The sequence below is a fragment of the Equus przewalskii genome, unplaced genomic scaffold, assembly GCF_037783145.1.
Source record: "Equus przewalskii isolate Varuska unplaced genomic scaffold, EquPr2 ChrUn-10, whole genome shotgun sequence".
NCBI classification, from domain to species: Eukaryota; Metazoa; Chordata; class Mammalia; order Perissodactyla; family Equidae; genus Equus; species Equus przewalskii.
Genome location: NW_027228747.1, coordinates 1035227 through 1061820, shown reverse-complemented (window position 1 = coordinate 1061820; position 26594 = coordinate 1035227). Strand labels below are relative to the sequence as shown.

Genomic DNA, 26594 nt, shown 5'->3' with positions numbered 1-26594 from the left:
GCTTCCAATGGCCAAAGCTAGAAAAACTGGAATAACAAAATAAATTATGATATTATTGGATTATAAACCAAAATTAAAACAAATATCCATGAGTCCACAGTTATGTAAATAATGAATGAATGAATAAATAAATGAGAAGTTATTTGTGAGATGTAAGATATCTCTCTTATAGAACAATGCTATTAATAAGTGTGGAAGGAATGAGGGAAATAGAAAAATCACCATGAGAACACTACAGTAATAAGTGCTACAGACAAGATTCATGGATAAATGCTAAAATTAGTGGGTGAAACTTTAAAGAGAAACAGGATATACCAAAGTATCTCCCCCAAATATTTACTAGTTACTGTGGTGGTTTTAATATATGTCTACAAATTCTTTGACACTCCTCCCTCTAGGAGGTAAAGCTTAATTTCTTTTCCTTTGAATGTGGGCTGAACTCAATGATCTTTCTTTTCTTTTTTTCTTCCTTTCTTCCTTCCTTCCTTCCTTCCTTTCTTTCTTTCATTTGTTTTGGTGAGGAAGATTGGCCCTGAGCTAATATTTGTTGCCAATCTTCCTCTTTTTGCTTGAGGAAGATTGTCGCTGAGCTAACATCTGTGCCAACCTTCCTCTATTTTGTATGGGGGACACTGCCACAGCATGGCTTAATGAGCAGTGTGTAGGTCCATGCCCAGGATCCAAACCCGTGAACCCTGGGCCACCGAAGTGGAACATGCAAACTTAACCACTACACCACTGGGCCAGCCCCTAATGGTCATTTTTAATGAATAGCATATGGAAAGAGAAAAGTGGTAACTTTACAGTGGAGAAAACTGACAGGCACTACCTAACCAAATGAGCAAAGTTAACGTCACTAGTGATAAATCATGTTGATATCATGTACCCCCTGAAAAAAATGCAATGAGAAGGGCTCTTCATTTCTGTGGTTTTCTTCCTAAAAATGCATAACCCAATCTAATCATGAGAAAACATCAGACAAATCCAAACTGAGAGACATTCTACAAAGTACCTGAGTAATGCTCTTTAAAAGTGTCAAGGTCATGAAAGGCAAAGAAAGACTAGACACTGTCACAGCTCAGAGAAGACTAAAGAAATATAATAATTTAGTATAGTAATGTGGTATCTTGGATTGAATGCTAGAGCAGAAAAAGGACATCAATGGAACATTAGGGGAAAGTAGGTGAAGAGTGAATGGGAACTCTGTACCACCTTTGCATCTCTTCTGTAAATCTAAATCATTTTAAAATAAAATGTTTTAAAAATTGATCTTCTATTTGATTTAACTAAAGAACAAAACCTGAAATTAAAAGAATTGAAGACCAAGATAGGGGGCCTATGGACAAGAACCAAGACAAGTTGAAATCTCAGAGGATCTGTTGGTAGAATATACCACTAAGGAAGTGTTCCAGGGATGACAAAGGAAGGAAGGAAGGGTGAGCTTAGATGATATACACTAGATAATTAGGCACTGGATAATCTAGCACTGATTAAATGGAAAATTCAATCCCTTTCTTCCATGGAGAAATGTGCATGGCAATGGCAGAACAGAAGCATCTGTGACCTCACACAAAAAATATGAAAGTCTTGTGCACACAATGCTTACCCATCTGACTACTTCAAGAGCAGGAAGATATTCAATATGGGGCCATTGACTATAAAGAAAAAAAAATTATCTTGGATGATTTATAGGTAAATTTAGAGTGACCATCAACCACATGCTGCACACAGTGCAAAAAGTACTGTTCACTCCATTTCATTCTTCCCACCAAAATCATCCAGGTGTCCAAACCCTTTCTTCATTCTCCATGTGAGCTTTTTCACCTAAAATTTATTCCCTCATCTCCAAACTCCTCTCCCTGTCCCATACCTAAGGTTAAGTCTAGATTTTCCACTACAAAAAGGTAAGTTCATATATTCAGAGACTACCTCCGGAAGGATACAGAAAAGTGTTTGCCTCTTGGAGAAATGAGGTTAGAGATTTACTTTCCATTATATAACCTTTATAGTTATATAATTCTTTGAACATTTTATATTATTTTACCAAACAGAGGTAATATCTAGTTAAAACAAAACAAAAATCAAAAGAAATTTAGCACTCCTACCAAACTGAACATGCTCACCTCAAGCTCCTCACCTCTATCCTTCATCTCTGTCATAGTTACTAATGTTCTGTACTACAGTATCACCAAAAATATCATAAACAAAATTCTAAGCACGTAAACGCCAATGGAATGCTTAAATCTGTTTACCTTTAGAGACACCTTTAGTTAGTAGGCAATTCAATAAATATTTGTCAAATGAATGAGCAATTTATCTTAGGCATGTGCTTCCCTTGCAAAAATGTTCTCTCCTTTTCTCCCCTCCCCCCATTTCAGAGTGCCTGTTCCTACTCAGATGAGAATGCACCTGGTAGGTCACGAAGACTGGCACTTATCATTGAGAATCTCCATCATATATGTACACAATTATTGTATTAATAGCAAAATTGGGAAAGTTGATTTAAAAGACACTTAACTTTGGAATATTTACAAGTCAGATGAAATTAAGCTGAGAATCAGATTTGACATTTTTCCTAGCAATTGTATGAATGAATCTTTTGATATCAGAATGAATTCATGTAGTTAAGAGTAATTACATTAAAATATAGCATATGTGACCAACGCAATGATCCATTTCTGACTTTGGTATCCTTCTCTATCCACTGTAGCTGCCTTGCGTCACATGATTCTCAAAAATTCTCAGCTTGGGGACTCTCATACCGTATTTAATTGATTCTAAAATACTAATTTTTTGACACTTTAACATCTCTGAAAGTGGGATTTTATCTTATAACTGTTGACATCTTACAATTGCTGTCAGCCACGCAGTAGTCATGACATAGTTATCACTGACTGCATCTAGGAGATTAGAAGGGCCAGCATCAAAACTTGTAGAATGGGTATCAGTAATTGGAAGAAAATCTGGTGGATAATAATGGAGCACTCTTTTATTCCCTAGAAACCGAATAGTTAAGGAGATAGAGTGGGAAAGGTGGTGAATCAGATGTTCTAGGAACCTTTCCAAAGCTGGAGACAAAAACAGACAGTTCTATATAATTGCAAAGCCAACTAAACGGCCCAATACTTATAGCTTTTTGCTGTTTTTGTTTTTTTTTTTAAAGATTGGCACCTGGGCTAACAACTGTTGCCAATCTTTTCTTTTTTCTGCTTTATCTCCCCAAACAGCCCCTGTACACAGTTGTATATCTTAGTTGCAGGTCCTTCTGGTTGTGGGATGTGGGACGCTGCCTCAACATGGCCTGACGAGCGGTGCCATGTCCACGCCCAGGATCCGAACCCTGGGCCGCCGCAGCCGAGCGCGCGAACTTAACCACTCGGCCACGGAGCCGGCCCCCAAGCTGTTTTTGTTTTTAGTTGATTCTTTTAACAGATGCTGCATCACTAACAGTCTTGATGGCACAAAGGAAGATGTTGTGGGGATGAACACAGACATTGATGATTTCCAGTCAAAAAGTGATTCAAATGAGGCAGAAATGTTAAGGTTGTTTTAGAAATATCTTAACCAGTTTATTTTATTTTTTCCTTTTTTTAAATCAGGCATAAGAATAATACATAACAAAAATACCATCTAATTAAGTGAAAGAGTTCTTCAGCAGGCATAAAGTAAAATTTCTAAGTGAAGAAAAGCATAGTTTAGTTGGCAATGCTTTTCTTTCTCGATGGCACATAAAATTATAGTGGTACATTAAAAAATAGCTTTACAGGGCTGGCCCCGTGGCCGAGTGGTTAGGTTCACGCGCTCCGCTGCAGGCGGCCCAGTGTTTCGTTGGTTCGAATCCTGGGCGCGGACATGGCACTGCTCATCGAGCCACGCTGAGGCAGCGTCCCACATGCCACAACTAGGACCCACAACGAAGAATATACAACTATGTACTGGGGGGCTTTGGGGAGAAAAAGGAAAAATAAAATCTTTAAAAAAAAATAGCTTTACAATAGACAGTATCTTCAATTATATGAAATATAGTATACCAAACATATTGAACTTCTCTTTAAGAAAACATAGTATAGAAATATCATTTATCAAAATATTTCAGTCATACAGATATTTCTGGCCTATCAATACAGCAATGGAGTGCCAGAAACCCAGGGACGCAGAGCCCTGCTCTGGTTTTTTACACAAATAGCATTTCTTGAGCTGCTCTGGTCTAAAATAGACTAGTGCAGTGCTTCCCAAATTTCTGTATGTATGAGAATCACCCAGAGAGCTTGTTAAAACACAGATCCCTGGGCCCACCCCAGAAATTCTGGTACAGCAGGTCTGAGATGCAGCCTAAGAATTTACATTTCTAACAAGTTCCCGGGTGATGGTGATGATACAGGTTCACAGACCACACTTAGAGAAGTACTAGCTTGCTGGTTTTTTTTTAAGAATTGGCACCTGGGCTAACAACTGTTGCCAATCTTTTTTTTTTTTTTTCCTGCTTTATTTCCCAACCCCCGGTACATAGTTGTATATTCTTAGTTGCAGGTCCTTCTAGTTGTGGGATGTGGGATGTGGGATGCTGTCTCAACGTGGCCTGATGAACGGTGCCATGTCCGCGCCCAGGATCCAAACCCTGGGCCGCTGCAGCGGAGCGCGCGAACTTAACCACTCGGCCACAGAGCCGGCCCCAGAGAAGTACTAGCTTTTTACTGCCTTTTGCCTCACTCAAGACCAGCCTCAAGTCTTAACACACCTAAGCTAGTTCCAATAAATAATTCCTTCCTTGCTTCATTGATTCAAACCACCAGAGTTTCCACTCTGTATCAGGCACCATGCCAGGTCCTGGATATACAAACAAAGTCACAGATTAGGATGCCACAATTAGGGTTCATATTGCTGGAATCCTTTTTTCTACTTCTTATCACTTGAAGCCAACAACACTCGTGTTAACCATCTATAAAAGATATCAGATTCTTTGCTCTAGAAGAACTGTTACATAGTGTATTTTCTCTCCACATACCTATCTCTCGAGCAAGAATAACACTGCTGAGGCGTATCGGTTGGGTAGATTCAGCAATGAGCACAGCTTTTTGGGAACATAAGGTGCCATTTTCATATAAAGGCTCAACAGTTACTGCATCATGATGGGTGGAATGCCTGCCAGAACAAAATACTTAAAGAGTATGAAATAAGAATGTGGGTTAAAATTAACTTTTGATGGAACACAGATTCCTATAGTTTTTCCATGTTACATACTACCAGGTATAAATGACAGTCTTTAAAGCAGAAACATTACTTAGGGACACAAGATTTAAGTAGAAGAGACTGATCAGAACCTTTTCCCAATGATCCCTTGTGCAAAGTTACAGAAGTATGACATTCCTCTCCCAATATTTAAAATAAGACTGTTACATTCTTCCCTCAGTATGTAAAAATAGGATTGATGTTGTTTTCCAATAACGAGGGACAGGACTTTCTCATACTCTGAGGAATGAGTTTCCTCCAATTCTAGAAACTAGGCTGCTGATATCTAAAATGGAAAGGTTGCCTAAATTATGAGGTGCAAGTCCAACTCAAAATACAAAAAAAATCATTCATATGTTTGGATGGATGGAAGGAATGGCTTAATGCTAGAAAGATCCTTGCATCATCCTCTCAGTCAGCAAATACATCACACTGGGTCACCTTATAAGCCTGATTCCCTTATACTTCCTCACAAAATGGGAGGTGAACTTCTTACACTTTGAACAAACCTTAGTGCTTCTCTTAGGAGATGGTAAAGGGGAATCCACTCCATTTAGGATGAACCCTCTGATACCTCGAAGCCCACTTCAGTTAGGTTCCTCACACGTTAGGTAACCACACAACCTATCACTGGGTCCTCTCACACCAGAAAATCCTATCTTTTCATCCTCAGAAAGTCATCCCCCCAGAGGTGAGTACCCCTTGTCCTCACACTTCAAGAGGGTACCCTCATATAAGCGAGGAAACATATATTACAGGCAGATCTCATCTCCACCCAAAATGAATCCTCTCATGTTAGAAGAAGTTTACACTTCTTGGTGTCTGGGCCTCAGTTCCCTCATCCATAAAATGGGAGTAATAGTACTTACTTTCAAGACTGTAAAAATTGAACGAGTAAACATATCCTTAGTTAAGTACACACTAATTAGCTGTGATTTGAGACCCCTTCACACTGAAAACCCCACCTCATCTGGTTAGTGGGGACCGTCTCACGCCAAGCCTCTCTGCTCCTAAATAAATGTCCTCAGACCTTGGCAACGCCCTCTCACTCTAGCTGTTTACACTGCAAGGTCCTCATATCCCGTGGCCACCCGTACCTGAGGCCTCCGCCACGGGGCTTCCCTGTGCCCTGAGAGCCCCTCACAGTGACAACCCCTCACAACACACACACAATGAAAAGGCCAGGCTCACATCCTGAGAACAAGGAGCCACACATAAACTGAAGATATCCCACACAACGAGGACAGGCCACATGAGGACGGTCTGGTCACTCTGCTCCACTCAAGGGACATCCCTCTCGCCCGGAAAGGACAGGCCCCTTTGCGCGAGCGACCACACAGCATTCCTGTGGCCTCTTATACTGAGTGGACCCCTCCCATCCTTACTGGCTGGTGTCGGGGTGCACATCCTCGTGACCCCCCCACCCCTCACCAAGTGTAGCAGCCCCGCTTCGCCTCCAGGAGGAAGGGCACTCGGCCTGGCTCCCGGCCGAAGGGTAGCAACACCTGCGGCACATTAAGTTTGTTTGCCAGGGTCCCAAGCCAAAACAGAAGCAGCAACAAGAGACGGTGTAGAGGCAAGCAGAGAAACAGCCCGAAGCCTCGGCGCCTCGGGGCCCCAGAGCCAGTCATGGCGACCGCTGGGTCTCAGGTTCCCGCTCAACTACAGCCACGCCCTCAGTCCCATCATCAGCCAATCCACAGGCGTGACGTCAACGGGAGGTGGGCGCTCCGTCTTGCTTGGAATTGTGGGAATTTTTTAACGAATCACTCCAGCAAGCCAGTTATGGAAACCAGGCAAACCCAGCTACTAACTTAAATATTGGACGGCAGATCTTTTTAATAGTAAGGAACAAACAGAAAAGTCTAAAAACTAATTTCTTCCAGTTTAATTTCTCCTTCTGTAGCCTACCTTGTGTTTGGCCCCTAGCCAAAAATATTTTTTTTTTGGTAATAATTTCCAGTTAGCATTGGTCCGTGCATATAAAGGGAAAAATTTTCCAGCCCTGAGCATAAACAGCTGGACTTTGTCAAGGGAGCTGTGTCATTTTCACTAGCAAGTCCATTCAGGTCCAGCCTCAAGACCAGAGTGCAGGAAATCCCAGGCACTGGCTCTGAAAGACAGCTTTGAAAGCTATCCACTCACACAGCCTGTCTCCAAGCAAATGCTCTGAGAACACTTCTTGTTAAATTAACTTGTTTTCTCCAAACATCCAACAGAGTATCAGCTCAAAGGTGTCTCAGGACAGTTTACTAAAACCACACATTTAAGGACTATGTGGTCACTGTCATATATTGTTGAAGTCAAGGAGCACAGCACCTAATAAATCCATGGTTTATAAGAAAGAATTAATACAGTTGTACAGGAAAATGTATAGCTCACCCTGAAGATGCCAGTGCTAAATTAACTTATAAAAGGCCCGGCGCATAAATATTATTGCTAATCTTCATGTTTACCCTAATAATACATATTATCCTTATTTTACAGATGATGTAACTAAAAGATTTATATCAGGACATACAACTAGGAACCTCAGAGCTGAATTCGGAACTTAGTTTTGGTCTGCTTCAAAGTGTGTGCTCTACATTAAATCCTACTGCTACCACCCACAAAGACCTGATTTTTAACCCAGACCTCATATAGTTCCTGTGGAGAAAATACATGTGGATTAGTAAATAAAAGTCAAGTAGGTCTGAGGGTTGGAGGGACTGGTTCTTTATTTCAAAAAGACACTTGTCAATTTTCAGTATCAAAACAGTTGCACTATTGGTTTCTCTTTCTCCCAATTGGCCCCCAAAGAGACCACACCAAAGGAGAGTACATTTTAAGCCAATAAGCTGCAGGATGCACACCTAATAGACCTCACAGAAACCTCACCAAAAAGGGAGGATTGGGTAGGGAAAAAAACTTCAAAAGATCAGCACACTGCTGGCCCACAGACTATAGAGAGCTCTCACAGCCAAATGGGGTAGCCAGTGTGCCCCAACCCCAAAGAAGCAATGTTTCAAAATAATATAAAATTTAAAAAGTTTTGTACATAAGCTATTCAAGATTTCTCCAGCACTAACTGATACGAAGCACAATGAGATGGCACTTTTAGAGACAGCAGCTTCAGACCCACAATAGGGTGATGAGATGAGTTTCATATGGCTAAATCAGTGGCAAAAACATAATTTTCCTTCCTTTCTTTCAAGAATGCAGGGGAGCAAATAAGTGGTCACCTCAACATAAGGGACACATGATCAATTCTGTGAGCAGTTGGGAAGGGAGTAGAGATGGGACAAGGATTTGGTCTCAGAGAGGTCTCACCATCTTAATTTGTTTGGTCACTTCTGATGAAAAAAATAAAAATAAAATTGCCCAAAGATACCTTAAAGCTGAAAACCTGAACAGCACTTTTTTTTTTTTTGCTAACTCCTCCTGGAATCACCTTTCTGGTTTGGCTGGTACTTTGTACAGAGCGATGAGGTTTCCCATAGTGGAGTCTTTTTCTGGGCTCTGTCTGGCTCTCAGTAAGGCAGGCCCATACCTCTTTCCTTCCTCTATGGAGACGGCAATATGCATTAAGCTAAAAAGTTACCTTCCAAAAGGGAGAAAGGGATTAGACCGCTGCTTCGGAGCTGTGGAATTATTTGGAATGTTTTACAAATGGTTGCTACATCAATAACAACAAAAAAGGTAATTACAAAATGTGTACATCACAACATGCTTTGAGAGACACTTTGCATTGTGCTCACATTCCCTTAAATGTTGTTCCCAAAGGTGCTCAGCCTCTAGCCCAACTGGAATCTCTGGGAAGAGGCAGAGACAGTTTGGTGAAAAAAACACAGGGGTGGGGGTGGGAGAGGCGGCGAAAGGAGAAAGCAGCCTTCCAGTTAAAGATCAGCCCTCAGTTTAAAGGTCAGCTTCGGGCAGGCTGGCCTGAGGCGGAGTCAGGGTGAGAGGGAGGAGCAGCGGCAGGGCAGGACTGGGGTGCTCTACATCTCATTCAGGTCAAGCAGAGTCTGGTCCAGCATCCTTTGTGTACAGAGGTGCTCCTCTTTGGTGCATTTCAGTTTATCTAATGGGGGTAAAGGAGAGAGGTTACAAAACCTGGAAGTCAATTTCAAGGTCTACCCATTTAGTCTGAGAATTGTTCCTGTTGCAAGGAAGCTGTAGACTAATAAGCAGCTGCCTTCTCAGCCACAGAAGTGAGCTATTGCACCCCTTGGTTTTGCAGGGCCTCTGGCTTGGCTACTAAAGTTGCAGGTGTTGCTGTATTTCTGGGGGAGGGAGTTGGAGACCTTATCAGTCATTTCCTCTTCCACCCCACCCAACCAAAGCTTTTAGCTTTCAGTCACTGAAGGAGGTGGCCTTCAACATCAGCCATTTACTCTTCTAGGCTTTGCCCACAGGACAATACCTACTTGAAATGACTCACTGGGGTCTGACCCCTGAGAACAAGAATGGGCAGATTTCTACCAGTAAAAACATCAGAATCTCAACTTGAAAAGAGTACTGAAGGACCCTCATGCACTATAGGCTTTCCCCAAAGAGTAGAGGAAAGGAATAATTGGTGGGATAAATAAAAGAAACCCCACAGACAAGTCAAAGAATCTTTAAAGAAAACAAAGCCAAGAATACTTCATTGAGTGAAACTCTCAATGAGACTTTTGCAGAGCTGTTGTCCAGACAGTAGCCTGTTACAGAGTTACTTACAATTAAACATAAAACCAGGAAAAAGCAGTAAGAGGGAAAACGTCAGGAAGAAAGCCAGCAGCTGAATATCAAGGAGAATCTAATCTGGCCAGCAAGCAAACTACTCTGACTGCTCTAGGGAATTGCAGAAAACACTCAAATCTTCAACTCAGAGAAGGTGATGGCAACACAGACCTATTTATATCCCACACCCTTGTCTTTCCCTTCCCTTTTCCCACCCAGTCAGAAGGGCCCATCCCTGGGCCTGCAGATGAAGCAGTTACAACATCTTCTCAGGTCAGTCCTTTTATTGTTAGAAAGCATCCTCGCAATGGAACACATCCTACAGTCAGTGCACAAGTGAAAGAGCAGCGAATAAGGCTGGAAAATAGAAAACTCTCCCAGATTTTCTCACTATAATCTCTCAGGCCCCTCCCTTAATCCCTCATCATTTCTTGAGAAGGGACAGAAATGCAGTATTAACTGTTCCCACTTTACAGTGCTGTAAGGAAGTCAACAATATTCTAACTGCCCCTATTAAAAAGCAATTTGCTTAGGGCAAAATAGTAACTTTTAAAAACATCAGCTTTTTGCTGGGGTCCAGGTCAGTGGTGTTGAGCAGTAAGCTCGGTTTAATGGGCATCAGTGAGCCCTGCCCATCAGTCACACAGATCATGCAGCGTTAGCTTCAGCTCATTAGAAAGCAGGCGGTTTCGCTCAAGTTGGCTGTAGAGACGCTCTGCAGCAGCAAAGGAGAGGAGAGAAAACAAGAGGAGAGGAAAAAGAGGAAGAGAAAGAGAAAAAGGGAAGGTTAGTAGAGTGCCAGAAGTAAATTTTGAGACTTTCAACTAGCTGGTATACATAATATGCATCTGTTAAGGTAGGATGGATGCAAGGAGAATTCAGACAGAGGGCCGTAGTAAGAGTCAGTCAGTTGGTGGAAAGACCAACAGAGAAATAAAATAAAAAATTCAGACTGACAAATTGGAAGGACAACATTTTGAGGGACAAAAAATATCTCCTTCACAGTATTTATTCTCTGGGTTGAAAAACTGAGACAAGTGAAACAGGGCAAAGGAAGGGATACAGCTGGCTTATAAGAAACACATTTACAATAACTAGGGTTTGAAAGGAACTAAAGTGAACAGTTCAATGTTTGTCTGTAAAGCATTCAATAAAGCATTGTGAATAACAGATTTGGGATAAATATCCCTATACCTTCTAATGCTTTTTGCTAAAGGTGTTGGGTGAAAAACCATCACAGTGGCCTATCGAATAAAAACCCAACTTCACCTTTTCTAAAAGAACCCCAGATCTGTTACTGTCAACAGTGTGTCCAGCCCCAGGGAAGGTGAATTATTGGTACGAGCCAATCAAGATTATCCTGTTGTTTTTCCAGCCTCTCTTGCAGCTAGGGGTGATCATGATATCCAGTTCTGGCCAATGAGATGTAGGAGGTAGTCTGTTGGGGACTTCTGGGAAAACTTTAGCTTTTTTTCTTGCCTTGAACATAAATGTGATAACTAGAGTTGCATATTTCAACTTTAAGATAAAAGGGCTAAGAGAATCACAGAAAGCCCAACTACATCAGGCCACAGTTGCTGAAATCTAGACTTGTTATTTGTGAGAAAAATCTCTTATTTATTTAAGTGACTGTTAAGCTTTTTCTTATAATTAAAAACACCCCTGATATAGGTAAAGTGCTCAAATCCCTTGGCTTTATCTGGATTTTCTACTTGGAGCACACCTTAAAGAGGAGGTATATAGAATCCAAATCCCTTTGACCAGCACAGGGGTAATGGAAATCTGGGGACAGACCTTCCTGGTCGACTTCTTATATCAGCCTCTGAAGTTCACAAATAAGTTTCTTCCTATGTTTTATAGTCTGTTTCAAAATGGTCTCAGGACCTCAACATGAAAAAGATACTTTGCTGCCTTAAAACCAGTTTTATCTATGGGCTGACTGTGAGCATTGCTCAGGCACCTTGCCTTCTTGGCTGAGGTTTTTGCCAGTTCCACCAAGAACATGGGACCAGTATGGTCCCAGTAATACTTGCCACTTTATGAACACTATCAAAACAGAAAGGGCACATGTATAGGAAGATCCTAGGAGGGAATGAGCAAAAATAATAGTCGTATTAAGGGGAAAAATTAGAGCAAACTTTTAAAATTGCTCTTCCCATTAAACCAGTGGTTCTCAATATGAGCAATACTGCACCTCCTCTCCCCCCAGAGGGGAATTTGGACATGTGTCAGGGCAGATTTTAACTGTCACAATAACTAGAGGGCCCTACAGATATTTACTGGGCAAGAGACAGCAATAAGTAGGATTGTTCTGTACATCCCAGAATTGTCCTGGCCTAAGTGACAAAAGGCCACTGTTGAGAAACACTATAATAGTCTATAAGCTCCAGGAGGCCTGGTATTGGACCTGTCTTATTCACTGGGGCATCCAGGACAAATAGTAGGCATTCAAATTTGTGTTGAACTCTCATTTCTTAAACTTTCAGTGGTGTTACATTACACATAGATTCCATTTGCAGCCTGGCTCTTCGGTAGCATCTATATCCAAGTTAGTGTGACTCCCAACTCCTGTCTTGGGAAAGACAGGTGTTATCAGGATCTTATCCCTCAAAACAGCCTGGTCAATGAGGGTTTTGTTCCATTTAGAGAAGAAATAGAGACAGAGAAGAAGTGGGGGCATTTTATTGCCTGATTAAATCCCAGAACACACAGTTCCTTAAGAACTGCATGAGGACAGAAAGATAAATGCAGTTGTTCTCTCACCTTGAACTTAGTAAGTAAGGTTTTTAACTCGGCTATCTCTAGTGACTAAAAATTCAGGATCAGATACCAGCTCATTAAAGCTCTTGGTTCCCTGATAATAGCAAAATAAACAAAAAAGGCAAGTCAGAGAATCCATTTGGTCTGATGTTCCTCTTAGCCATGCCCAATTAATTAGGGAACAGTCCCATGGATGCTAGACATCCTTAGGCTTCAGTGGTCAGAATCAGGTCAATTTCATCCTGTAATAGGAAAAGCGAGGGGAGGGGGCCTGCAGTAGAGAACTGTATCAGCTTTGAAGCCTCAAAGTTCAAGGAATGAGGTAGAAAAATAGATTTTGCTTTTTTTTAAACTTCCCCCTGATGTTAAGGCTTGGGAATATTCAACCAATGCTATCTGAAAGGAAGGGATTGAGCGGGGCTAAGATAAGGCTGGCCAACATACAGGCCAGTTCCACCTATCGGCAACTTGGGGCCCAGCCACGTTTTGTTCCTCATCCCTAAAATGGTAACGAGGAAGGGAAGAATAGACTCTAACACATCAGCCTATGGTTCTTTCTTAGAAATGAAGAGGAAAAAGTTAAATGGTCAAGTGCTTTGCTCTTAAGAGTACCAATGATGCTTGACCCCATCCCCATAGCTAGGCCAGGCTCAAGTAACATAGGATGGCTTCTGCAAGGATACAGAGCATTAAATGAAAGTGTAAATTTAGCATGACACAAGTATTTCAGATTTCACTTTTACCCTGTCTTATTGGTCTCTATCCTTGCTCGCGACAGTTATGCCCATGGGGAAAGACAGGAGCTATCAGAAGTAGCTCACTTTTCTCCTAATCTCTCTCCATTCTCTCCTACTTTCCTTTCTAAGAATCTCCATGCTGGGGCTGGCCCCGTGGCCGAGTGGTTAAGTTCGCGCGCTCCGCTGCAGGTGGCCCAGTGTTTCGTTGGTTCAAATCCTGGGCGCGGACATGGCACTGCTCATCAAACCACGCTGAGGCAGTGTCCCACATGCCACAACTAGAAGGACCCACAACGAAGAATATACAACTATGTACCAGGGGGCTTTGGGGAGAAAAAGGAAAAAATAAAATCTTTAAAAAAACAAAAACAAAAACAAACAAACAAAAAGAATCTCTATGCTGCTCTGCACAAATACCAACATACCTAGAATTGCACTACACAATGCAGTAGCCACTAGCTACATGTGGCTCGTTAACTTCAGATGAACTACAAGTAAATAAAATTAGAATTTTAGCTCGCCAGTCACACTAGCCACGTTTTGAGTGCTCAACAGCCACACATGGCTAGTGGCTACTGTATTGGACACCACTGCCAAAAGTTCTGTTGGATAGCATTGCTCTAGGCTATACTTCTTGCCTTTAGTTTTCTTCCACCAATTCACTCTTCTGCTCCTTGAAATATGGCTTCTCTCCTTGATCTTAATGCTCAAAATGTACCCTCAAATTAATAAAATATCAGTAACAATGTCCTGTCTTCAGTTATCTTCCTTTTTAACCTGTTGAAGCTGAGAACCATTGGAAATCATCCAGCCCTGAACTTTTTTAAAGACTCAAAGCTACTCATTCTCCTTCTCTCTCTCCAACCAGTTCCATCGGGCTTCCTCCTCTACGCAGATTTTCTTCGTTGCTTAATTCTTCTGTTTACATTTGTGATTGTCTTTTAGGGTTCTAATTTACTTCCATGGCCTAAACTGCCTGCCACTCTTATGGATTCCCAAATCTCTCTTATATCAACCTCTCCCCCTGAAACCCCAGGATTTTGTTTTCACCAGGATATCTGCCAGTTTTTCAGGTTTATATCCTTCTTTACCTTCCCCTGCCTCCCCAAACCAAGACCACGTGATCTCCCTACACCTTTAATACCACCGTTTTCCTAGGCTCAAAACTAACCATCCTCAACTTTTCCCCTTCACATTTAGCAGCCAGGCCCTGCATAATGCCCATCTCAGCACCAGCTCTCTACTACCACTACTCTAGTTCAGATTATTATCTCTGGGAAAACTGCAATAACCTAACCCAGTATTTTCCAAAGTGTGACAGAGTCACTTCTAGTGGTATGTGAGAAGATTTCAGGCAGTAAACATTTCTGAACTTTAAAAAAATCCATTCACTATATTATTTTAATGTGCATTAGGAAAAAACACTAGCACACTTCAAACCTTTGATTTCAAATTAAAATGGTGTAGAGTAAAAATAAAACAAATTTGAAAACAAGAGTAAATTTGAATTAAACAATACTGTAGGCAACATGTGAATATGGCAAAAGCCACCAAGTAATGGTGAAATGACTGAAATTTGGGAATCATCATTGTAATGGATCACGTTGATAATCTGCTCTCTTTACGATATAGTCTTAACTCCGCTGCCAAATCAACTCTTCTTATCTTATATGCTACTCAGACCAGAACATATCCTTGTCCAAAATCTCCTGTGGCATCCCCATCGCCTACAAAATTAAAACTCCCCAGCCTGATTTCAGCACACACCTGTCCCCTACTCTAAGTGTACCTTTACAGCTATTGTGTCTTTCCCATCCCTCTCTATTATTCTTTTGCTTCTTTTTGATCAAAATACTCAATATCCACTATCCTTCAACCAAACTCTGCTGGTCAAAAATCCAATCTTTTGGAACCCAATAAAAATCAAGAGGCAAGTTTTAACCTGTTTATTAAGTACCTATTACATGCCTCCTTCCACAAATCTTTCCTAATCATCCCCACTGGAATCTCTCTCTTTCCCCCTCTGAACTCCCACAACACCTTATTTATGATTTGTGGCACTTAGCACACATTATCTTTAGCTTATATATATATATATGTTCTCTCTCCTACTAGATTCTGAGAAACTTGAGAGTAGGGATGGTGCCTCCATCCTTGATTACTTCTGTCCTCACCTTAATACCCTGTGCCTAGAAGAGACCAGTAAGCATCAGCTAAAATAAATGAATTTGTACCTTAACCTCAAAGGCTGTGTGGCAGGAAGAAATGGTATGGCCAGAAAGAAACCTGAATTCGATGAGACCCTAGCGGGAAAACCTCTCTACCTGGCTGAATCTGTTTAAAAGAAAAGCAAGTTTTAAATATATATTTTGCTGAGGAACTGAAGTACTCAGTGAACAACACTTACGTGCTTAGATAAGGACAATTGACAGCTATACTACCCAGTTTGAACCATCTCTGCTGTGTAAATTGGAATAGACATTTCTGAAATGTTGATATGTAATTCCATAATATAAACCAGAAACAATTTTACTAGAAGAAATTTACCATATTTATGTATTTTAATAAATCATTAAGACTTTGTGTACTTTATTTAAAATATGCACGATTGATTATTTTAGTTTATCTTTTATCACTTGTCTTCTAGCCACTAGACACACTAGCAAGCAAATGGTAGTAAGCCTCAAATACGTAAGAAATAAAGAATAAAATACACAACTATTGAAAATTCTATCTATTATGTATTTTTCTGACTTAGGATGATGTAATTAGTCAATTTTCGTGGTAATATATTCAGGTCCACTGGGTATTCTGAGGATGAACCATTTGAACCACGGTAAAAGGGTAGAGAATATGTATTGGGAGGCATTTCAATGATCTGTCAACCTGACCATATCAAACGAGGAGAAACTGAGGAGAGGATGGAAATATCCTAGGCAGGATGATTTAAGAACCTGGAAGTAAAGGACCTAGATGATCTCATTTAGCCTGAGTGTAAGACTAAAGCTCCTGTTCTAAAGAACCTCTATACTAGTTCACCACTTTGATAGACTCAGATCAGTTGAGTTCAAATGTCAAGAAAAAATAGACACACACAAAAGTGGCTTTGATTACATTAGTCAGAGAAGAGAGAGCTTACAATAGCTGTTCCCCGTATCACACCCCCAAGGCTCCTTCTTAGGGACAGCAGCAGTTTTGTGAATGACACGAATGCAGGGTGGCATAAGGCTTCCAGTGGCTTAACATTTTAATTTGGGGTTGGGAGTGGAACAGAGTACATAAGTTGCTTTGTGTCCCCCCCCAACATCCTAATGCCTTGGGGACCAGCCAGGCCGACCCAAATGGAATCCAGAGCGAGAGTGGGGCGTTGGGTTCCCCGAGGAGAGGGGGCAGATCCAGAACAGAGCAGAAACGGTGATAGTTATCTGTATGAAAAAGTAAGGAGACTCTAGGTAAGAAGGATTAGCACCGATCTACACAGCAATTTGGGAGAAAGGAAGAGGAAAAAAAGGAAGAGGAGACAGTAGGAATGGGAAAAGAGAGCCAGACACTACATACAGCCTGAGTCATTTGGCTTCTTTTCAGGGTTAGTGGGAAAGATACAAAGAGGTAGATTAGCATCAAGGATCAAGGATCCACAGCAAACAGACGAAGTCCCCAACAACTCTTTCTGGTGCTTTTTACTACCTGGCTTGCTCTGGGACTCAGCTCAACTCTTTGGTGAATTTGATATTTCCAATCATGGGTGTTTCCCCTGAACTTTAACATCAGGGCGCAAAGCAAATACACCCAGGAGGTCTGTATTTCGTTATGTGATGTTAGGGCCCAAGTCATTGGCTCTCTGGGCCCTATATCCTTAGTCATATGATGACATGATTCTACCTGCAGCAGTGTCCCTTCTGAGAAGACTAAATTTGAGAAACAAACAGAAAAATCATGATGTCATAATGAAGGGACTATATGAATAAAAAGTATAAAAATTACATGTAGATCGAGTTCTACCACTGATCTAAGATTAAATGCCTCCCCAGCTTTGCCAACAAGTAACCAGCACCAATGTTTTAAAGATAAGGGTAGAGATTCTAGTTTCCAAAGGACAACACCAAAGCACACTATGCATAGCCTGTACCCCCACCCACCCACAAGCCAAGGTCCCAGCCCCACTCTGCTGTCAGATAGTTACATAGAGGTCATGTCATTGAGGGCGTGGTCCAGCTCCTCGCTAATGGCCTTGTACTTCAGTTTCTGGGCATAGAGCTCATCTGGACAGGCACAGGAACCACAATGAGGAACGAGGGGATAGAGTGAAAGGTATCAGAAGCAGATGAAGAGAGGGAATCATTAGAAATTAGGGAAAGTGTGACTGTGGGTCTAATACCACAGTTAGGAGAACATCTATACTGGCAGCCATGACTGGCCATTTTCAGATCCACTGTCCCCCAGGACAAGTGGACTTCTTGACACCTCTAATCAATTGCAGCAAGGGTTGAGAACCTGGGCACAGTCATCAGTAGAAATTCCTATTACCAAAGGCACTCAAGAGGACACCACCACTCTCACTCAGTTAACCCAATTCCTGGCAGTGGTAATGTTTAATTTAACAAAAATAGAAAATGGAGAAAGTACACATTCATGTTCAGACACTTCTCTACCTACCAAGCGTGACCAGTATTCGTGGCCCCTTTGTTCTACAGGTTGCCTCTCCAAACTCTCCCAAAGTAAGACTATCTTGCCACCCAGAACATATCAAAAGATCATATGTCAGAGTTCTCAGAGCAAAGTACATTTTCCCTTGTTCGGGTGAAGGGAGTTGCCAAATTGTGGGGACAGGAAGTATTTAGAAGGCTCCTGGCACTGGTCAGCTCTGAGGTGTGGTTATTCCACAGCAGTGTCTCTTGGAGAGGTCCCCCACAACTTGAGTGGTGAATAGGATTGCCAAAAGTAGCCAAGGTGTGACACACATTCTTGTTGCCTTCTAAAACTATGGCTACCATTTTAATCCAGAGAACAAAGATTTAAGACTACTAAATTGGAGGTAAATGCAGCCACTACCAGTCTCCTCCATGGGAAGAATGTAAATTCCAGAATATTAGGTAAAGTCTTATTAAAGGAAAAGATTAAATGTAAAAATCAAATTCTAGGGTTTGACCCACTTCACCGAGCTGTGGCACAGGACAGGGCACAGGATACATGCCAAGTCACTACCAACTCTCCTGGGTGTGCAGAGAACGATGTTAACCATCAGTGGGCAAGGTCTTCCCCTCTATTCTTTATTTAATCCCTCTCCCAGGCTCCATACCTTCCAAATCATCAATTGTCTTTTCCAGCTTGGCTACCGATCTCTCAGCAAACTCAGCACGGGTCTCTGCCTGGGGGAAATATGAAACCAGTCACAATCAGAGATGAACAAGACAAATAAGAGAAAGATCTCTATTTCTTCCACCTTCTACTCCTATAACTTTCAGAACCAAAGCCAGCTAGTCTAAGTCTACATTAATGCCTTATATACCTCTAAATGTTTTCGGTCTTTCCCGATAATCTCTTCAGCTTACCTCCTTGAGTTTATCAGTAAGAATCTTGATCTCTTCCTCATATTTGTCTTCTTTTTGAGAGTACTGTAAGAGAAGTAGAATAAAAATTTCAGAGTAGAAATTACTCACACAGACAATACCCCCCCACACACATTTAATCTTACATCGAATATTCTCTTGGATTTAATGTACTGAATGGTCCATGAGAAAGAGCAAGGCCCATTTCTGACCAACAGGTCCTTAAAATTCACAAATCAATGTCCTTAGAGCCACGACACCCTCAGATTAGAATCCTCCAGGACCTTTATTTCTCAAGTAGACCTAAGCTTTGATCTTGTTTAGATCAACCCAGGGAGCTATTTTTCCTTCCTCCTGATTAATGAGTAGGTATAGCGACACCCCAAGGCCACAAGGCTAAAACAGTCCTACATGACAGTAAAGACAAGTCATTTGTCTTGCTTGCTCATTAGGTCTCAGATCTGATGATAGAAAACCTATTAGGACCCATGATTACTACCATTCAGCACAGCAGTATCAGCCTGAGAAGAACATGAGCCCAAGCCTCTGAGACCATGAAATTATTTTGACCGAAGCAATCAAAGTGCACAGGAATTAGCATTAAACCCAGAATCGGGATAGAGGGTAGGTGGGTAGGAAGAGGATACTTCTCACTGGATTATATAAGGAATGGGTTTCTCCAGTCTTTCACCAAGGGCAGGGCTGGGGCCAGGCCCCAAAGCCTGTCACTTTCACAAACCAGCCCCTACCTTCTCCGCCTGAGCCTCAAGAGACTTGAGGTTGTTGGTGACATTCTTCAGCTCCTCCTCCAGCTCAGAACACTTACTGTGAATATTTTAAATACCGCAGGAGAGGAAAGGGGAAGAAGAGAACAAAAAAAAAGGGAGAGAGATACACAGACATGAATTGAACCTATATGTAGAGAGTTGGAAGGCATACTGGGGAAAAGAGAAGTTCCCAGATAATCTGAGCAAGCATCAACCCTCCTCCCTCTACCACAGAACATGTCAGGAGCTGGACCCTCCTGGGCTGGGACTCAGCATGTTTGGATACTAATAAAGAAAACACTTGAAAGAAATCACTACCAGGAATAAGCGATAACTGCTACCTGGGGTGGAGGTAGGAACGGATGCCCAACCCAAATTGACTCCCAAATCACCCAAGGGAAGGAGAGACCCTGTGGAGAGGCAGTGAAGCAACTAGGAAAGAAGAGATGAAAGATGCCAAGTAGGTGGAAGAGAATGGAGCACTCCATGAAGAGATGAGAAAGCACTGAACAAATCAACCAGTGGAGGGGAGGCAGCTGCAAAACAAAAACAAAACCAAACAAAACCACACCATCCATATAACGTCTCTGTGGGTTTAATGGTTAGTACCTTTTCTTCAGCAGCACTCAGACACTTCAGGTTCTGGTCCATCAGTCTGATCTGCTCATCCATCTCTCGGCAACGGCTGTTAGTGATAGTCACGGGGATCGCACAAGCCAGGTTGTGGGGAGGGAGAAAGTCAAAAAGGAACACAGCAAGAAAACAAGCAGCAAAATGAAAAAAAAAAAAATTCAAAAAATGAGAAGAGAACACCACCATGATCATGATATGTCATGTCTGGGAGAGAGAAGCACAAATATATATGCGACAGCACTGACTTTGTTATACAAGGCCCAGAAGGTGCCAACACGGGAGCAGTTTGTGTCTGCCCTTGCCCTAAAGTTCCCAGATTGACAAAGTGGTAAAAACAGAGACAGATCTTAAGTCAGTACAGCTACTTCAATGCCCCAAGGAGAAACAGACCCTGGGTGGAAGGAGACCAGTAGGGCCTTCCAGTTAACAGTGCAACATCTGTTAGTTTTTATTTTTCCTCAACTGGCAAACTCTCCCTACAAAAAATAAGGAAGCCGCATTGTTCACCTGTCACTAATCAAGAGAGTAAGAAAAGCCCCAAGCCATTCTTAGGGCCTAAAAAAGCACTATAGATGACGCCCACTCTCTAGGCCCTGTTTAACAAGGTTCAAGGAATGCTAGTCTATTCACATTAGTGCCCAAGCCAAAGGGGAAGGGACAGAATGGTACAGCAAGATTTGGGGAGCAAGATACTCACGACTCTGCCAGCTCAGCTCGTTCCTCTGTGCGCTCCAAGTCCCCTTCAATAATCACCAACTTACGAGCCACCTACGGGAGAAGACCCAGGTACAGCTCAGTGCAGCAAAGATGGAGCCATTTCCTGCTCACAACTCTTTTCAGAGACCTGGGGTCACTGAGGAGAGAGGGACAAATGAAAGGTGCCTTACCTCTTCATATTTCCTATCTGCCTCTTCTGCGATGTGCTTAGCTTCTTTGAGTTGGATTTCCTGGAGTTCCATCTTTTCTTCATCTTTTAAGGCTCGGTTTTCAATAACCTTCATACCTCTGCCAGAAACAGTAAGGACAAATGTAGCACTCTCAGGAATCTGTCATCAGCTCCACTCCAAGGGACCCAGAACTAAGCAGTTTAAAGCCCATTCCTCCCTGCTTACCACTTAAAAAGAATTCCCATAGCATTCCCTCCACCTTAGTTTAATTGCTGTTTAAAACCTTTTCTTACAATAACACACACTTATCGAGAAATATTCAAGTGTAGAGTCTAAGAGCATAAACCAAAAAGAGTCTCCCCACTTCTTGTCCTGCCCATCAGAGGCAAACTCTTACTTCACAATCCTTCCAGAAATGTGTTTTATATAGAAAAACTGTAAAAAAACAAAACAAAACAAAAAAAACTCATCCCCACTTGCCCACACTCCAAAGGAATCACCTACTGCACCATTCTGCAATTTGTTTTCCTCACTTTCTATAATTTGGACACTACTCTGTAACAGCATACACACAGCTGTCATATTCATTTTCACAGCTGCACTGTGTTAATGTACTCCCAATAGGGCATTTCTGATTCTGAAAAGCCTTAGTTTGATCCCACGCAAGCCATCGCACACCTTTGTTCTAGCTTAACTTACACGTGGCAAGGAGCCAATTGGCTATTTTCAACAAAGATGGGTTGTGATTTGATTCAAGAAGTGCGGCTCTCAACCCTGGGCACACATTAAAATTATCAGAGGAACTTCAAAAACATCAATGCCCTCTCGTAATGGATTCTAACTGATCTGGGGTGGGATTCAGCATTCTGCTATTTTTAAACTTGTCAATGATCCCCGCCTCTCACTCCCATGATTCTAATAGTGCAGCTAGGGTTGAGAGAGCTTATTAAAACACTGATTGCTGGGGGCTGGCCCCGTGGCCGAGTGGTTAAGTTCGCACGCTCCGCTGCAGGCAGCCCAGTGTTTCGTTAGTTCGAATCCTGGGCGCGGACATGGCACTGCTCATCAGACCACGCTGAGGCAGCGTCCCACATGCCACAACTAGAAGAACCCACAATGAAGAATACACAACTATGTACCGGGGGGGCTTTGGGGAGAAAAAGGAAAAAAAATAAAATCTTAAAAAAAAAACAAAACACAAAAACACTGATTGCTGGGCTCCACCGCTACAGTCTCTGATTCATAGATCAAGGGTAGGAGCTGAGAATCTGAATTTCTATCGAGTTCCCAGGTGCTGCTGGTCTGGGATTTCACTTGGAGAACCACTGCTTCCGGAGGACTAATCTCACAAATGAGTTCATGATTCACTAAGTGGAGGCTGTCGTGGCGACCCCATTTAAGGATCATTAGGTCAATTTATAGAGTAGCGCCCATTACAAAAGGGTGACAGGGTCTAAGTAATCCCTACTCTGTCTTCAAGCGGAGAGAATATGCAGAACAGAAGGAATAGGATCCTGTAAGATAGGTTACTGTTTTTAAAAATAGGTCTATGAGGAAATCTTCATCACAGCCATTATGAACTTTTGAAGTCCACACCTTATCAGGCCCCTCTACACACCTCTCACTCTCATCAGCAGCTTTCTCAGCTTCCTCCAGCTTTTGCAGGGCAGTGGCCAGGCGCTCCTGAGCGCGGTCCAGCTCCTCTTCAACCAGCTGGATCCGACGGTTCAAGGAGGCCACCTCAGCCTCAGCCTGTGTTTGAATGAAAGAATGGGAAAAGGAAGCAGGGGTATGGTGAAAAGAAGCAGAACTATGACAGTAAGATTGGGGTTGACTACCACGAGGAAGCCAGAGTCTTGCTAGAACCTGTCTTAGCTCAGATGCATGTAAGATCTAGCAGATATGAATATATATATATTTCCTCCCTTTCCCATCAAGAAACTCCCATGTTTCACAGGAAGAGTGTTTTAAAACTCAGTTCCTTGCCCAGCCCAGTGTCAGTTAGTACCACCCCCTTTCTGGACTCAGTTCAAATTCCTGAACATACTGGTGTCCGGAAGGTAGCCAGTGAAGGGTTCCTTGCCTGGGCTCTGGCTTAGAGGTGTGCCTCACTCTTCAGCAACTTTCTTATAAGTGTCTCATAAAGTGGAAAAATAAATACACAAGGTTTCCTAAAGAGGGAATCCTGGATTATCTATTAATTTGTTGCTTAACTCAAGTTGTTAACCCTCTTATCACCTTACCCTAATATACCAGGAAGATGACTAGCCAAGAGAATGTTTTCCAGAATAACCTTCCAGATCAGAAAGCAAAAGGATGGAACATTGGGATACCTACTGTCCAAGCCCGAAACTTGCTCCCCAACCCCCATCTTTTTAAAGTTGACAACAAGGAACTTCTGGCTAAAGTTATCTGCTTTGATGACACTACAAAAAAAAAAAAAAAAAAAACCAACGAAAAACAAAAAACGGGGCAGAATAGGTGGTTTCCTCTATGCCCACCATCCCACCTCCAAATTTCTGAACTGTGACTCCTTTCTATTCCTCTAGTCATCTCTTAGCCTCTCCCTCCAGTACAGCTTATTGACAGTCCTCTCCCTGGCCTCCACTCCACAATAAAGCACAGGCTAGAGTCCAAGTAATCTCATGTCTCCTCATTGGCAATGGAATGAGAAACAAGAAAAGGAGGCAGCCCGTGTGTGGATGAATTTTACTGATGGAAAAGCCTCCTTCCTATGACTGCTTTTCCCCTCCCCACACCTTTACCGGTGGCAAGTAGGCTGAGTGCCCACAACCATACAAGAATTTAAGCTACCCAGTTCAGATGCTTATCCAAGTGAATGGTAAACATGATCTCTCTTCTACAGCCCAGATCGTGCCTGAATTCTATTACCCTGATTTCCTCCTGGCAGTCAGGGGTGGGGGGAGCTATAGAAATTATCTGGGCCACCAGCCCCTATGGGGAGGGTTATAGCCCCAAAGACTCCTGTTAAGAATCAGGTTATTTGGCACAAAAATTTCCAAATACAAACATGGGAGGTTCAAGGGACTAGGGCGCTGGGGCTATATAACCACTGACCTACAGGAAAAGAAAATTGAGAAGTCTACATAAGTTAAAATTACTAAGAAATCTTCTGTGTCTCTAACTGTACTATTCAAAATACCACAAAGACAAGTATTCTCCAGTCCTGTCTCTTCCAGGAAAACAGATGTCCCCTAGGACAACACACATTTCACCTCACAAGCTCAAAAAGGCCGACAGGTCAAGATTACGAGAACAAGTTAGGCTATCAGGCAAGAACTATGAAACACTGTCTGTACAATGATTTACCCCACCCACCTCCCCCTTCAGATGCCTAGAACTAAAAAAAACGAAGAATGGAACCAGATTTGGAGGAAGCTCATGAAATCTAAGTCCCCATCCATCTCACCAGTAGCTACCCAAATGGAGTAGAAGATAACAGGCTATGGGGGTGGGGGTGTACAGTTTCCATGACAACAAGCTGGCTCAGGCAGTTTCTCCCACAAATCAGCATTTACAATAGAATTCTTCGCAAGGCTGAAAAGGGAGGTGGAGAAAACACATTTTGGTGACCAAGAGCATGCGCACATCGACGGAGCCTGTGTCAAAGGCAGAATACACCATGGGATTCCTGCAAAAGCTTCAGAGACCCTGTGGTGGGGGAGGAGGGAAGGTCAGTCACTGTTCTCTTTTTTCTCCTCCCACAGAGGATCGGTTCTCTTTATAATGAAACAGAAGCTTCCAGAATCAAGATCTGTTACTATGTTTAAAAGAATAACAGAAGACACTTGACTTTTCCTTCAAGCCAGAACCTATGCACAATTATCCCTTTCAGGTCAATCAAGAGGAACCAAGGGATTGAGTTTGACTTGTAAACCAGAATGGGAAACATTTAGCTTTATGCTATTCTAATCATCCTAGGTTCAGGAGGCCCAGATGTAGTTTTGATCTTTCAGCCCACCCACCTCTGCCCAGCTTGGAGGATACGCTCTGAGGTTCTTCCTTCAGGTAATAAGGATTCTCCACTGCCTGGGAAGCAAAGATCCCAAGGGGGTGGGGGTGGGGGTGACCATACGACAAACAACACAGCAGCGATTCAGTCACATTAGATGGCTGACGACATGCGTTTGGTTTAAATGCTACCGTTCTCCACACCAAAGAGATCTCCCATGCTCACCACATCCCCCAGGGCAAGAAACTAACAGGGCACTGGTGGGGGGGGGGGGGCGGGGGGAGGATCAGGGCAAATGACAGAAGGGGATTAGCCTATATCTGGCATTCTGCCACTCTGGGGTTTCTCTTTTTAGAAAAAGCCACAGATGAAAGTCAAAGGAAAGCAGTACTGTAAAAGTTAGGCCTGAGCCCTGCGAGTAAAGGACCGCTCCAGTTCCCTGTGTTCACAAATGTATCTACCCAGGGAGATACTGTGTCCTTGGGGACTTTAAATTTCACCAAAGGGGAGGCAAGTTGGTAGGAAGGGAGTAGAGCTATCTGCCCCAGAGTAAACAAAGGTGGAGCCTAAGGCAGGCACTCAGCGCAAAGGGCTATTTGCCTCTCCCCTAAGACTGTGTGCTCTAGTGTGAGGGGAAGAGAAGGTAATCAGCAGGAAAGCAAATCTAAACCAAAGAAAGGTGATAAAATGTGTTGCTTGGTCCTCCAGACCCCACAAACAGGAGAGAGCCACACAATAGTCAGACATCTTAAGCCCCTCAAGAAAACAGGAATTTGGCAGTAAGGCCAGAATCGAAACTTCTGTTTAAAGTTCACTCATTCTCTCAATAGTATTCCTAAATTTTTTAGATCAGAAAAAAAAAAGAGAGAAATACCAAGGGGAGTTAGGAGAGAGGTATTAAAAATAGATAAAGTGAACTATACACTTAAAAATGGTCGAAATGGTAAAACTTTATGTTCTGTATATTTTTACCACCACAAAAAATAGATAAGGAAAAAGACTGCATTTAAATATCATGTTGCCATCTGTTAAAGTTTAGCAAGAAGTGTAAAGGAGATTCAAAATCGGAAGTAGATTTGACAAGGTGCTATATTAGAAAAGGTCAGTCTCCAGGTTAAAAGCAGAAAAGAAAAGATGGATCCCAGAACAACTCCAGTCTCAGCTTGGGACTCATCCAGCTTCACAACAAGGAAGCTGGTTCACACAAAGCAACCAGAAAAATAATTAAGCGGCAATCCCACTAACAGCATGCGATACCATCAGAGAGTACTGAGCTTCCACCTTCAGAGGAGGGAGGAGCCTGCAAAACCCACATTCCAGAATGCCCTAAGAGGACAGGTAACCCATGCACCCCCTCG

At 42.4% G+C, this 26594-nt stretch overlaps 2 protein-coding genes and 2 long non-coding RNA genes across 25 annotated transcripts in view; 2 read left to right on the top strand and 2 right to left on the bottom strand.

Annotated features, from left to right (window-relative positions):
- The window catches only part of NUP210L (nucleoporin 210 like), a 90791-nt gene extending 83819 nt beyond the window's left edge, over window positions 1-6972 (bottom strand). For both annotated transcript variants that reach the window (XM_070607399.1, XM_008526903.2), the window contains exons 1-2: window positions 6661-6972; window positions 5006-5142 (exon numbers count right to left, since the gene is read on the bottom strand). In XM_070607399.1, the coding sequence (XP_070463500.1) occupies window positions 5006-5142; window positions 6661-6860 (337 nt within the window). In that variant the 5' untranslated portion in view covers window positions 6861-6972. The remainder of the gene's footprint in view (window positions 1-5005; window positions 5143-6660) is intronic.
- The window catches only part of LOC139081486 (uncharacterized), a 79928-nt gene extending 65753 nt beyond the window's left edge, over window positions 1-14175 (top strand). Inside the window, exon 3 of the long non-coding RNA XR_011536619.1 lies at window positions 13557-14175. This is a non-coding gene — a long non-coding RNA (uncharacterized lncRNA). The remainder of the gene's footprint in view (window positions 1-13556) is intronic.
- On the top strand, window positions 6981-8272 carry LOC139081485 (uncharacterized). The gene is made up of 2 exons (XR_011536618.1): window positions 6981-7073; window positions 7717-8272. It is a non-coding gene; the product is annotated as an uncharacterized lncRNA (long non-coding RNA).
- TPM3 (tropomyosin 3) overlaps window positions 7929-26594 on the bottom strand; it is a 27929-nt gene continuing 9263 nt past the window's right edge. For 2 of the 21 annotated variants that reach the window (XM_008526888.2, XM_070607462.1), the window contains 8 exons: window positions 22882-23015; window positions 21264-21381; window positions 21074-21144; window positions 20353-20428; window positions 18980-19042; window positions 18727-18796; window positions 17611-17689; window positions 7929-9289 (listed from right to left, as the gene is read on the bottom strand). In XM_008526888.2, coding sequence (XP_008525110.1) covers window positions 9286-9289; window positions 17611-17689; window positions 18727-18796; window positions 18980-19042; window positions 20353-20428; window positions 21074-21144; window positions 21264-21381; window positions 22882-23015 — 615 coding nt within the window. In that variant the 3' untranslated portion in view covers window positions 7929-9285. Of the gene's footprint in view, window positions 10646-16528; window positions 16853-17606; window positions 17690-18726; window positions 18797-18979; window positions 19043-19725; window positions 20429-21073; window positions 21145-21263; window positions 21382-22881; window positions 23016-26594 lie in introns of those variants that run through there. The other 19 variants (XM_008526893.2, XM_070607461.1, XM_008526886.2 and 16 more) reach the window with 11 other exon arrangements.